The sequence below is a fragment of the Arachis hypogaea genome, chromosome 20 (assembly GCF_003086295.3).
Source record: "Arachis hypogaea cultivar Tifrunner chromosome 20, arahy.Tifrunner.gnm2.J5K5, whole genome shotgun sequence".
NCBI classification, from domain to species: Eukaryota; Viridiplantae; Streptophyta; class Magnoliopsida; order Fabales; family Fabaceae; genus Arachis; species Arachis hypogaea.
Window position 1 is genome coordinate 141251259 of NC_092055.1, and position 12093 is coordinate 141263351.

The 12093-nt window shown below is 34.7% G+C and overlaps 1 protein-coding gene across 2 annotated transcripts; it reads right to left on the minus strand.

Annotated features, from left to right (window-relative positions):
* Positions 1 to 4097: 4097 nt before the first annotated feature.
* On the minus strand, positions 4098 to 11836 carry LOC112783951 (peroxisomal ATPase PEX1-like). Of its 2 annotated transcripts, none has more exons than XM_072229973.1 (3): positions 11551 to 11836; positions 11189 to 11465; positions 4098 to 5620 (listed from the first exon to the last, which is right to left on the minus strand). In XM_072229973.1, exons 1-2 carry the CDS (start codon positions 11749 to 11751, stop codon positions 11232 to 11234), a joined length of 435 nt encoding a protein of 144 aa, XP_072086074.1. In that variant the 5' UTR covers positions 11752 to 11836; the 3' UTR covers positions 4098 to 5620; positions 11189 to 11231. The 2 variants fall into 2 exon arrangements, with proteins under 2 accessions (XP_072086074.1, XP_025682825.1); XM_025827040.3 differs by having other exon boundaries at positions 4166 to 4471; positions 11292 to 11465.
* Between the last annotated feature and the right edge of the window lie 257 nt (positions 11837 to 12093).

The following is a 12093-nucleotide window of genomic DNA, read 5'->3' on the forward strand; positions in this document are numbered from 1 at the left end:
GAAAAAAAAATCAATTTGAAAAACGGTCATTACGTTCTTCGGTTGGATAAGAAAAGCTACTATTATGATTACCTTTCTATATGCTAAGTTAGAGTAGGTTATTAGTTTTACACCACATTCAGATGGAGGAGGTCTAACCATTTTTCTAAAAGTTATATTGTGATTTCAAAACACATCACACTTCTCACGTTTTGTGTTTTTCATTTTTTTTACTTTTTCATATGAAACCAAAGCTGCTAAATGTAATTTTTTCTTTGAGTGTGTTTATTCTATTTACTTCTTATTCTTTTATTTATACTCTTTAGCTAACAATATTATAAGTGAGTTATCTACCCTTGTTATAGAGAATAAAATATTTGCAATGAAGTGGAAAAGAGGCGAGACATTTGTCACAAAAAACAGTTAATTGATTCTCTTGGTGATTATTATTTATTTGATTAATGATATATTATTTATCTTTACATTAGTTGAAGCATCTCAAATTCTTTTGATTCTTACTCTTTTACATGAGCTGAAGCATCTCACATTTTTTTTATTCTTATTCGTTTTTTATCTTATATATATACATGTTTATTTTTTTTTTTTTGAGTTTTAGTAATAAATTTATTTGTATTTTTTTTATAGATCAAGAGGCTTTTTTATTCGAGAATGTACTAACTTTTCATGGGTCAATATCCAACAATGAAGGTATATATATATATATATATATATATATATAGAAAAGGTTTATTTGAGTTTTGATTCTATTGAAGTGATTGTCAAGATGGGATTAAAACTGATTGGTTGACAATCGAGTTTTTGAATCAGATTATATGTTCAGGGATACCAAATCATGTTCTTAAATTGAAAAAAAAAAATGCTCCTATTATTTTGCTAAGGAACATAAATCAGGCAAATGGATTGTATAATAGAACTCGACTCATTGTTTAAGATTTTGGAGATAATATTATTGGTGCTGAAATTGTGTCTGGAAATAAGATTGATGACAAAGTTTTTATTCCTCGGACGAATTTAGTACCTAGTGATCCTGTATTCCTTTTAAATTTCAGTGCAAGCAGTTTTCCATTAGTCTTTGTTTGCGATGACTATTAATAAGAGTCAAGGACAAATTTTATCTTTGGTTGGTATTTATCTTCGACGAGCAATTTTTTCTCATGGACAGTTATATGTTGCGATATCTAGAGTGACAACAAGATCATGATCGAAGATATTATTGTCTAACAAAGATGATAACTATCTTGGAACTCCACACCTAATGTTGTGTATAAAGAAATTTTTCAAAAAATATAATTTGGTAAGTGGATTATTCAACATAATTCTTTGTTTAATATATTTTTTTCCATACCCTATAGATCCTATTTTTCCCTAATTCCTATTGTCTTTTGTGTTTGGGGTTCGTTTTGTTCCATATGCCCTAAATTCTATATTTGGCTATTGTTTAGAAGAAGCATCGTGAATCTATTGACTGAGTGTTCTTTATTGATATGCAAGTCTAACATTGCTGACAATGAATGGGTTTGGATTAGGGTGCTGCTGATGATGATCACCACCTTATTAGAGGGAAACAAAATATGTATTTAGAAAGTTCTACTATTATTGTTTTAGTTCAGTTGTATTTGTTTGATGCTATTTTAAAACATAAATATTTCTACTAATGTAAAAAGTAATAATACGAGAGAATTAAAAAAAAGTTGAACTTATGTCGTGAATAGAAATTTTCTATCCGTGCGTTGCACGATTCTTCTGCTAGTATAGATAGATAGACAGTTAGTTAGTTAGTTAGTTAGTTAATGTGGTTGTAAGTTGGTTATACTTTCAGTTACTAGTTCTATTCTGTTATAACATAGTATACTCTAGATGAGATCAAAGTATATGTAGTATGTACTGAAAATTATACTCTACTAGAAGGAAGCTTTTGTATTTCGGTATGATTTGGGTGGCATGGTTATAGGAACATGTAGTGTTCTACTGTGCTTGTGTTTTGATCAGATCTTAGTTCTTATTGTTTGACATCCCCTGCCATTGTGCAGCGCCTTGTTTCATTGTTGCTGTAGATAGGGTTCTTCGGTTGGAAGACTTTCAAGAGGTGTGATGTTTTCTTGTTAATTCCAACAGTTAACATTTGAAATCAATGTGTTCTAGGATAGGGAATGGATCAGCTCTTTAGATTACAAAAACGCTCAACCTGATCCTCTACGACAGTTTGCAGAAAAGTTAGTCAGTGAGATTAACACAACAATATGGAAGACATTATTCGCTTTTGCACCTAAACTATATTTGTTTTACTTTGGTGCTGCAATTTGCTCCTATAGAACATTGCTTAACTAAATTAGTTCAAACCTTATGCAATGACTTGGATTTCTCATTGAAGGTCTTAGACTTGGGGTTTGATATGCGCTTGTTATCGACTCAAAAAGGCATATTCGACAAGTCACGGATGAAAAGGGTGCCAAGTCAACATTTAATTGTATGTCACAACTAGCTTGGGAGGTTGAAAGAAATTTCCAGCCTCTAGACTTTGAGAAGGTTAAACAATTGAAGCACATAAAGTCTTGAGTTGTAGTTGGTGTAACCACTTACTGGTTTGTCAACAAATACGAATCATCGGTGAAGCTATGTAATTCTTTTTATTTTGGAAGAAAGCAAACCTAATATTTCTATTCTTTCTGCTGAGAAAGCTAATCCTGCCATTCTATTATAATGCACAGCCTACATGAGTAACACAGAGTGATAAAGGTTCAGTACAGAAATTTCTACTTAGCTGATCATATCACCAAGATGATGATGACAAACTATTACATAACACCAAACAACATCAATCTCACATATGCGTAAACTCCTAATTTTCATTTATTACTATCATGAACATACTCTGCACACAAATATTGGATAGTATCTGCCTCAATTGTCTTCAGTCACCGGAGCAGCAACTTGCTCTACAGTAGTAGCTTCATCGATCACTAAGGTAGCGTTTGTTTTCGGACGCAGGACACAGAGAAATGGACAATACATGTTTAAAAAGTGTTTGGAAGCAGAGACATGGACACTGAACACATTGTCTCCAAGACAGTTTTTTATACATTTGTGTCCACTCTTTTACGAAGGACAATAATGGACACGGACTTTTTTATAAATTTTGTTTTTCTTTTTGTTCATAGATATTTTTTATTATTCTACTATTACCCCTTCTTATTTTCCCTACAGCGTTGTTCTCAAAGTGGTACTTTCTTCTTCCTGTTCTTTCTCTATCTCTTTCTTTTTCAGGTACTCTCTCTTTTTGTAGAATTTTTTATTGGGTGGATAATTCTTTCCTCCTTATCGTTTTTACTTCAATACCATTTTAACCTTGTATTATATTATTTGATTTGTAATAAAAATAATTAGTTTTAAAATTTTTGAGATAAATATTATCAAAAGTAAAATTGATCTTTTTAAATACTAAAAAATATTTATAAGTTGTAATTGATTTTATATAATTTAAAGAAAAATCAGTTTTTAGATAAAAAAATAATTTTTTAAATAAAAATAGATTTTTATGTGCAAAAACTATTTTTTTTCATGTAAAAACGGATTCTTTTTTAAACTGATTTTTTATTTAAAATTAATTTGACTTATTAACCTAAACAAAATTTTTTATTAATCAAATTTAGATTTATTTTTTTTGTTAATCGTAACCATATGTATTCCTAAATATTAATAATAAATTTAAAAATAAAATAATTATATTTATAAATTTTATTTGAATATAAATACTATTATATATTTTTTTATTAAAATTTTTTGCCTCTTCAAATATTTTTTCAAGTTCTATCTGTACTCCTACGTACTCTCATTCTCTATTAAATTAATTTATGCTTGATGTAGAAAATTTAGAATCACATGGCTATTTTAGTCATTTCATATAATATTTTAGTCTTATCAATATGTATCCAAACATAATACTGAATATTAAGAATAATTTTGAGTGTCTCTGTCCTATTATCTCTGTATCAGTGTTATGTTCTGTTCTATCTTTAAAAACACACGCAGCCTAAATATTTAAGCACTTCGAATCCATGAAAAAGTACTACGCAAAGAAGACCCCACACGATACCGAATTGCTCCAGAAAATCACGGTAGCTTCCCTGATCTAGTCATCAGTAATCTTTAGACCCAAGAGGAGACATGCAGATGAAGTATTAGTCAAAATATCTTAATGTTTTCGAGATAAACAATTCAACAAAATAATTTACTTTGAGTAACAGAAGAAAGCTGGAAATTGCTCATCATGAAGTATTCAACATCAACGTCAGGGTTGTATCCCAAATCTCCATCTTCATCTACATTATGCTCCTCTTCATCTATCTCCTTGGTCCTTGCTTTTTTTTTATTATCTGAAGAATTATTCTCGCTGGCAGACTTCCTCTTGTTTTCGTTGTCAGTAGTCTTGTTTCCCAGACCAAGAATATCATCGAGAAATAGTTGAAGAATTCTGAGACGAGAATTAGTTGAAAAATCCTCACTTAACAAGCAAATTATTATACTTTATATATTATGTACTCTTTATATACTCTCACTAAAAAAATTACAATAAAAAATTTTTTTGGAATAAAAAATTTTCTTAAAAAATATTTGTTAAATTATTACATCTTATATATTATGTACTCTTTATGTACTCTCACTACAAAAATTACAATAATTAGTCTATTATTGATAAAAAAAATAATCTAGATGATAAATAGCGTTGTCAAAAAAATAATAACAGATCCAAAACCAAATCAACGTAATAAAAGAAATGGTCACAAAGAGGAGTCAGATCCTTAATTACCTAGATTTGGTGGCCATATCAAGGAACTAAAAATTCAAAAAAGAAAAAGAAAAAGAGAAAGAGAAAAAAAGCTCAGGTGAATTCAAATTAAGTGTAAATTATATAAGCGCCAGTGTTTAAATTTAAGTGTAATCCTATTGGATGAAACGGAAATGAAAGTTCAATATCTATAACAATATATAAAATAGATTGAAGGGTTTGGTATCTAATTCTGTTTTCTTATTTTACTCTTTATAAACTAAAACAGTAAAACTACTTATCCAATTATGTTTTATAAATTGTCTATTAATGGTGTAACTCCTCCATTAACTTAAGAGTTATGCACCTGCTCACTCTCAATCGTAAAATATAATAAAAAAAACTCTTCTGCAAATTAATAATAACAATGTCGTTGGTTGGTATTTAATATTCTTACATCCTGTTTGAAACCTTTAAATGATGGAATTAGAATTCAATTCCATCAAGAAATGAATTCCTACAAAAATAGAATTCAATTTCATAGTTTTAAACAACTAACTCATTTAATGAGATAGAATTGAATTCCATTGTTTAGAATGACTTGTTGATGAATTATATTATTTTTCTAAAATATTTTTACCCTTCAATAAATATTAAGTATAATTTTATTTATCAATTAAATTAAATAATATAATTATATAAATCACTTATAAATAAAATTGGTCTAACACAACCTCACCAATTGATCCATTTTGAACTTAAAATCACCATTTCTCTCACTTAGTTTAAGATTTATGCCATCCTGTGAAATCATACTAATTCTAGCTGCCTATTTAACCATCTTTGCTTCTTTTTCTTTTTATATATTGTTGGGTTTTTCTCTCCTTTGTGAGGCCCAAGCCCAACATTTTGGGGGTGTATTCTTTCACCCTAGTGTCACAACCCTAATTTAGTTTTTTGAGGTTTTTTGAGAGAGAGAGAATAGCCACCAAGTGAGAGAGAAGAGGGAAAAACAGAATTCCCATTTTTGCCCAAAGCAGTAAATTTCAAATGGCAGTTTCTCAGTTGTTCACCGTTGGATCGGCTTGAAATTTAAACTGCGTGTTCTTATCATCTTGTTCTTCATTCTGAACGGTGAAGATTTTAATTGGAGGTCTGCAGAGGGAGAAATTGGCTTCGACATCAGCTCTGTTTTTTGGGTATATTTCATCTTCTTGCCTATTATTTGTGAGCTTTGGTGCATTGATGTTTTGGCTGGTTATTTGCACATTTTTTTGTGCTTTGTTTGAGACTCTCTTGTACCTCATTTGATTATAGTGGAGTTATTTCATTGGTCTGGACGACCCGTGGTTTTTACCTCTCACGTTGAGGGGGTTTTCCACGTTAAAATCTCGGTGTGTTCTTGTTATTGCTTTACTTGCTATATTTGCTTGTTATAGTTGCTGCCATATTGTGTTGTGAGTGCTTCCATATTGTTCTTGTGTTGGACATTGTTGTCGTTTCCGCTGCTAGGCTCTTTCATACTGGCATCAGAGCTTGTTGGTATTTTTCTGGGCTTGTGATTCTGTGAACAATGGAAGCTAATACTAATACTAGTAGGATGATCACTCTTAATGGTCCTAATTATGATTTGTGGAAGTCAAAGATGGAAGATTTGCTTTATGTCAAAAATTTTCATCAACCAGTTTTTGGTACAGAGAAGCCTAATGATAAGTCTGATGATGATTGGATTTTGTTGCATAGACAAGTCTGTGGATATATTAGGCAGTGGGTTGACGATAATGTGTTGAACCATATTATTGGAGAGACACATGCTCGGACCCTTTGGATTAAGCTTGAACAGTTGTATGCTCGGAAAACTGGGAATAACAAGATGTTTTTGATCAAGCAGTTGTTGGCTTTGAAGTATACAGATGGGACATCAATGACAGATCACTTGAATAATTTCCAAGGAATTATGAATCAGTTATCTTCCATGGGCATCAAGTTTGATGAAGAGGTTCAAGGATTGTTACTTCTTGGCTCCTTACCAGACTCGTGGGAAATTCTCAGAATGTCATTGTCCAATTCTGCTCCTGATGGTGTAATCTCTATGGATCTTGCCAAGAGTAGTGTTTTGAATGAAGAGATGAGAAGAAAGTCACAAGGTACATCGACTACACATTCAGATGTTCTTGTTTCTGAGTCTAGGGGGAGAAGCAAAAGTCGAGGTCCTAAAGGTAGAGATCAAAGCAGAAGCAAGTCTCGAGAAAAGTATAAGAATATTGAGTGTCATCATTGTGGTCAAAAGGGACATGTGAAGAGATTTTGTTGGCAGCTAAAGAAGGAGAAAGCCAAGGCAAGTAAAGACAAGAGCACAAATAAAGATGATGGTAACAAGGAAGACAAGGTTAATGTAACTCATGATGATTTTCTTGTTGTTGAGGAGTTTGAATCTGTTAACCTTGTTGATAATAGCACTAGTTGGGTGATTGATAGCGGTGCTTCTATTCATGTTACATCTAGGAGGGATTTGTTTACGTCCTATACTCCTGGTGATTTTGGTGATGTGAAAATGGCTCATCAAGGTATTGCAAAATGTGCTGGTGTTGGACAGGTTTGTTTAGAAACCTCCAACGGTACCAAATTGACTTTGAAGCGTGTGAAGCATGTTCCGGATATTCGGTTGAACTTACTTTCTGTTGGTAAGTTGTGTGATGAAGACTTGGATAGCTCATTTTCTCGTGATAGCTGGAAGCTCACCAAGGGTTCCATGGTTGTTGCTAGAGGTACAAGACACTCTACTCTTTATTTAACTCAAGCAAAGATTGTGAAAGATGTTGTTAATGCTGCTGAGTTTGTTGATGAAACTGATTTATGGCATAAGAGATTATGTCATATGAGTGAGAAAGGCATGAATATGTTATCCAAGAGGAATCTTTTATCTGGTTGTAAGGTTGCTTTGCAAAAGTGCAATCATTGTTTTGCTGGAAAACAAAACAGGGTCTCTTTTAAGAGCCATCCACCTTCAAGGAAGCCGGAGATACTTGACTTGGTGCATTCTGATGTATGTGGGCCGATGAAGACAAGAACACTTGGAGGGTCTATCTATTTTGTAACCTTTATTGATGATTATTCTAGAAAATTATGGGTTTACACTTTGAAGACCAAAGATCAAGTTTTGAATGTGTTCAAGCAATTTCAAGCTTCTGTTGAAAGAGAAACTGGGAAGAAGTTGAAATGCATTCGTACTGACAATGGTGGTGAGTACTCAGGTCCATTTGATGCTTATTGTAAAGAGCATGGTATAAGACATCAGAAGACTCCTCCAAAGACTCCTCAGTTGAATGGCTTGGCTGAAAGGATGAATAGAACACTGGTTGAAAGAGTTAGGTGCTTGTTGTCACAATCTGGATTGGCAAAATCCTTTTGGGGTGAAGCTTTGAGCACTGTTGTTCATGTCTTGAACCGGACACCATGTGTTCCCTTGCAATTTGAAGTGCCAGAGAAGGTATGGTCAGGTAATGATGTTTCTTATGATCATTTAAGAGTCTTTGGATGTAAAGCTTTTGTTCATATTCCTAAAGATGAGAGATCTAAACTTGATGTAAAGACTAGGCAGTGTATTTTTATTGGCTATGGCATGGATGAGTTTGGTTACAGGTTTTATGATCCTGTTAACAAGAAGGTGATTCGAAGTAGAGATGTTGTCTTTGTTGAAGACCAAACATTGAAGGATGTTGATCATGCGGAGAAGCCAATGGTTCAGCCTAGTGATGATTTTTCTGAGCTGGATATTACTCCCTCTATGCCTATGGTAGAAGATGGTAGAGTTGAAGCTCAAAATAATGAGCATGATACAAGTGCAGGTGAAGATGGAACAGTTGATCCGATACTTGATGAAGTTGGTGATGATGATCAAGATGAAGAACCAGCTTTGGAAATTCCTGCAAATGCACTCAGAAGGTCTACAAGAGAGAGGAAGCCTTCATCAAGGTATTCTCCACATGAGTTTGTTTTGTTGACTGATGGGGGAGAACCTGAATGCTTTGAAGAGGCTGTTGAAGATGAAAGCAAAGCTCAATGGCTTAAAGCTATGCAAGAAGAAATGAAGTCCTTGCTTGAGAATGATACCTATGAGTTGGTGAAGCTACCGAAGGGTATGCGAGTTTTGAAGAACAAATGGGTATTCAGAATCAAGAATGAAGAACACAATTCTATGCCTCGGTATAAGGCTAGATTGGTTGTTAGAGGTTTTAGCCAGAGAAAAGGTGTTGATTATGAGGAGATCTTTTCTCCTGTTGTGAGGATGTCATCCATTCGTGCTGTGCTTGGATTAGCAGCATCTCTTGATTTGGAGATTGAGCAAATGGATGTGAAGACAGCTTTTCTTCATGGTGATTTAGATAAGGAGATCTACATGGAGCAACCGGAGGGCTTTCTTGTTAAAGGAAAGGAAGATTTTGTGTGCAAGCTTAAGAAGAGTCTTTATGGGTTGAAGCAAGCTCCAAGACAGTGGTACAAGAAGTTTGAATCTGTTATGGGAAAGCATGGTTACCGTAAGACAACTTCAGATCATTGTGTATTTGTGCAAAAATTTTCTGATGATGATTTTATCATTCTTTTGCTTTATGTGGATGATATTTTGATTGTGGGCAAGAATGCTTTGAGGATTAATGAGTTGAAGAAACAGTTGAGCAGGTTCTTTGCTATGAAGGACTTGGGTCCTGCCAAACAGATTTTGGGCATGACTATTACTCGTTATAGAGATTCCAAGAAGCTTTATTTGTCACAGGAGAAGTACATAAAGAAGGTGCTTCAAAGGTTTGGCATGAATGATGCCAAATGTGTTGCTAGTTCTTTTGCTCCTCATTTTAAGTTGAGTACCAAGCAGTGTCCAACCACTGATGAGGAAAAACAAGCAATGGATGAAATTCCTTATGCCTCAGCTGTTGGAAGCTTGATGTATGCTATGGTGTGTACTAGACCAGACATTGCTCATGCGGTTGGTACAGTGAGTCGTTTTCTCTCTAATCCAGGTAAAGAACATTGGAATGCTGTTAAATGGATTATGAGATATCTCAAAGGTACAACTAACTTGAGTTTGAGTTTTGGTGGTGAGAAACCTTTGCTAGTTGGCTTTACTGATGCAGACATGGCAGGAGATATTGATTCTCGAAAGTCTACTTCAGGTTATTTGGTCAAGTTTGCAGGGGGAGCTATTTCATGGCAGTCAAGGCTACAAAAGTGTGTTGCACTTTCTACCACAGAGGCAGAGTTTATTGCAGCAACTGAAGCATGTAAAGAGTTGTTGTGGATGAAGAAGTTTCTTGCAGCACTTGGTTTTAAGCAAGACCGTTATGTCTTGTTGTGTGATAGCCAAAGTGCTATTCATCTTGCCAAGAATTCTACTTTTCATCCAAGATCTAAACATATCGATGTTAGGTATCACTGGATACGGGATGTGTTAGATTCTAAGTTGTTGGAACTTGAGAAAGTTCACACTGATGACAATGGTGCTGATATGATGACAAAAGCATTGTCAAGAGAAAAGTTTGAAACATGTTGTTTGATCGCCGGAATGGCGAAGGCCTCCACCTAGTCGAGAAGGGGGAGATTTGTTGGGTTTTTCTCTCCTTTGTGAGGCCCAAGCCCAACATTTTGGGGGTGTATTCTTTCACCCTAGTGTCACAACCCTAATTTAGTTTTTTGAGGTTTTTTGAGAGAGAGAGAATAGCCACCAAGTGAGAGAGAAGAGGGAAAAACAGAATTCCCATTTTTGCCCAAAGCAGTAAATTTCAAATGGCAGTTTCTCAGTTGTTCACCGTTGGATCGGCTTGAAATTTAAACTGCGTGTTCTTATCATCTTGTTCTTCATTCTGATCGGTGAAGATGTTGATTGGAGGTTTGCAGTAGGAGATATTGGTTTCGCAAGAGAGAAATTAGGTTTCCCGGTTTTACACAGAGCAGCAATTTTGGAACGGCAGTTTCTCATTCTTTCACCGTTGGATCGACGTGAAATTTGGACTGTAGATTCTTCACATCTTGTTCTTCATTCTGAACGGTGAAGATTTTAATTGGAGGTCTGCAGAGGGAGAAATTGGCTTCGACATCAGCTCTGTTTTTTGGGTATATTTCATCTTCTTGCCTATTATTTGTGAGCTTTGGTGCATTGATGTTTTGGCTGGTTATTTGCACATTTTTTTGTGCTTTGTTTGAGACTCTCTTGTACCTCATTTGATTATAGTGGAGTTATTTCATTGGTCTGGACGACCCGTGGTTTTTACCTCTCACGTTGAGGGGGTTTTCCACGTTAAAATCTCGGTGTGTTCTTGTTATTGCTTTACTTGCTATATTTGCTTGTTATAGTTGCTGCCATATTGTGTTGTGAGTGCTTCCATATTGTTCTTGTGTTGGACATTGTTATCGTTTCCGCTGCTAGGCTCTTTCATATATTATATATATACTTAATATTCACATGTTTCAATTAATCCAAGTCTTGAACTATGCCCTGTTGGAGAAGTGAATGAACAACAATCACAAAAACCTGGTTGAGGATAGCAGCCTCAGCTTGTTCGGAATTGAGTTCCAAAACCTCCCAATCATCCTCGGTGTGAGGCTCTATCGTAACAAGAGAAGCATGAGCCACATTGAAAGCAGCTCTCACCTGAACAGTACCGTGATTCGGCAACGAAATGCACTCCACAAATTGTTTCGAAACCTATACAACCGAATTGTTCAGAACACGAATCGAATTTAACAGAAAAAAACATGATAATGAGAACGGTGGTGGCAGCAGTAGTTACCTTGATGGCGGAGGGAGAAGAAGTGGCGCCGGACCAAGCGACGAACCATAGGTTGGGAGGGTGGGTGGGAGAACGAAGCTCGAGGGCGAGTATGTGAGGGAGAGGAGAGGAGCGCGTGGATTGGAGAGTTTGGATGAGAGGGAGGGGAAGGGAGACGAAGCAATTGTCGATGGCGGCAACAAGCTCCACCTCGAATTCCATGGATGGAATTGATGAAGTGTGATGAAAAGAAACAAACACTCTAATTTGGAAAGGGGTATTTTTGATATTACACCGTTTAAGTGAGATTTAGGTGAGAATTGATTTTGAAATCGGACCAAAGTAGGTTTGATTTGTAAATGGGGTAAAATGAGAATTGGAATGAGTTAATACTCAATTTGATCCCTGAACTTGTATACAAGTCTTAATTTAGTCCCTAAAATTTTAATTATTTCTATTTAGTCCTCAAATTTTATAAACGTGCCTCACATTAGTCCCTAAGACGATTTTTAATTCAAAAACGTTATTGGAGCGTTGAAATGGACAATCAAATGCCACACTGAA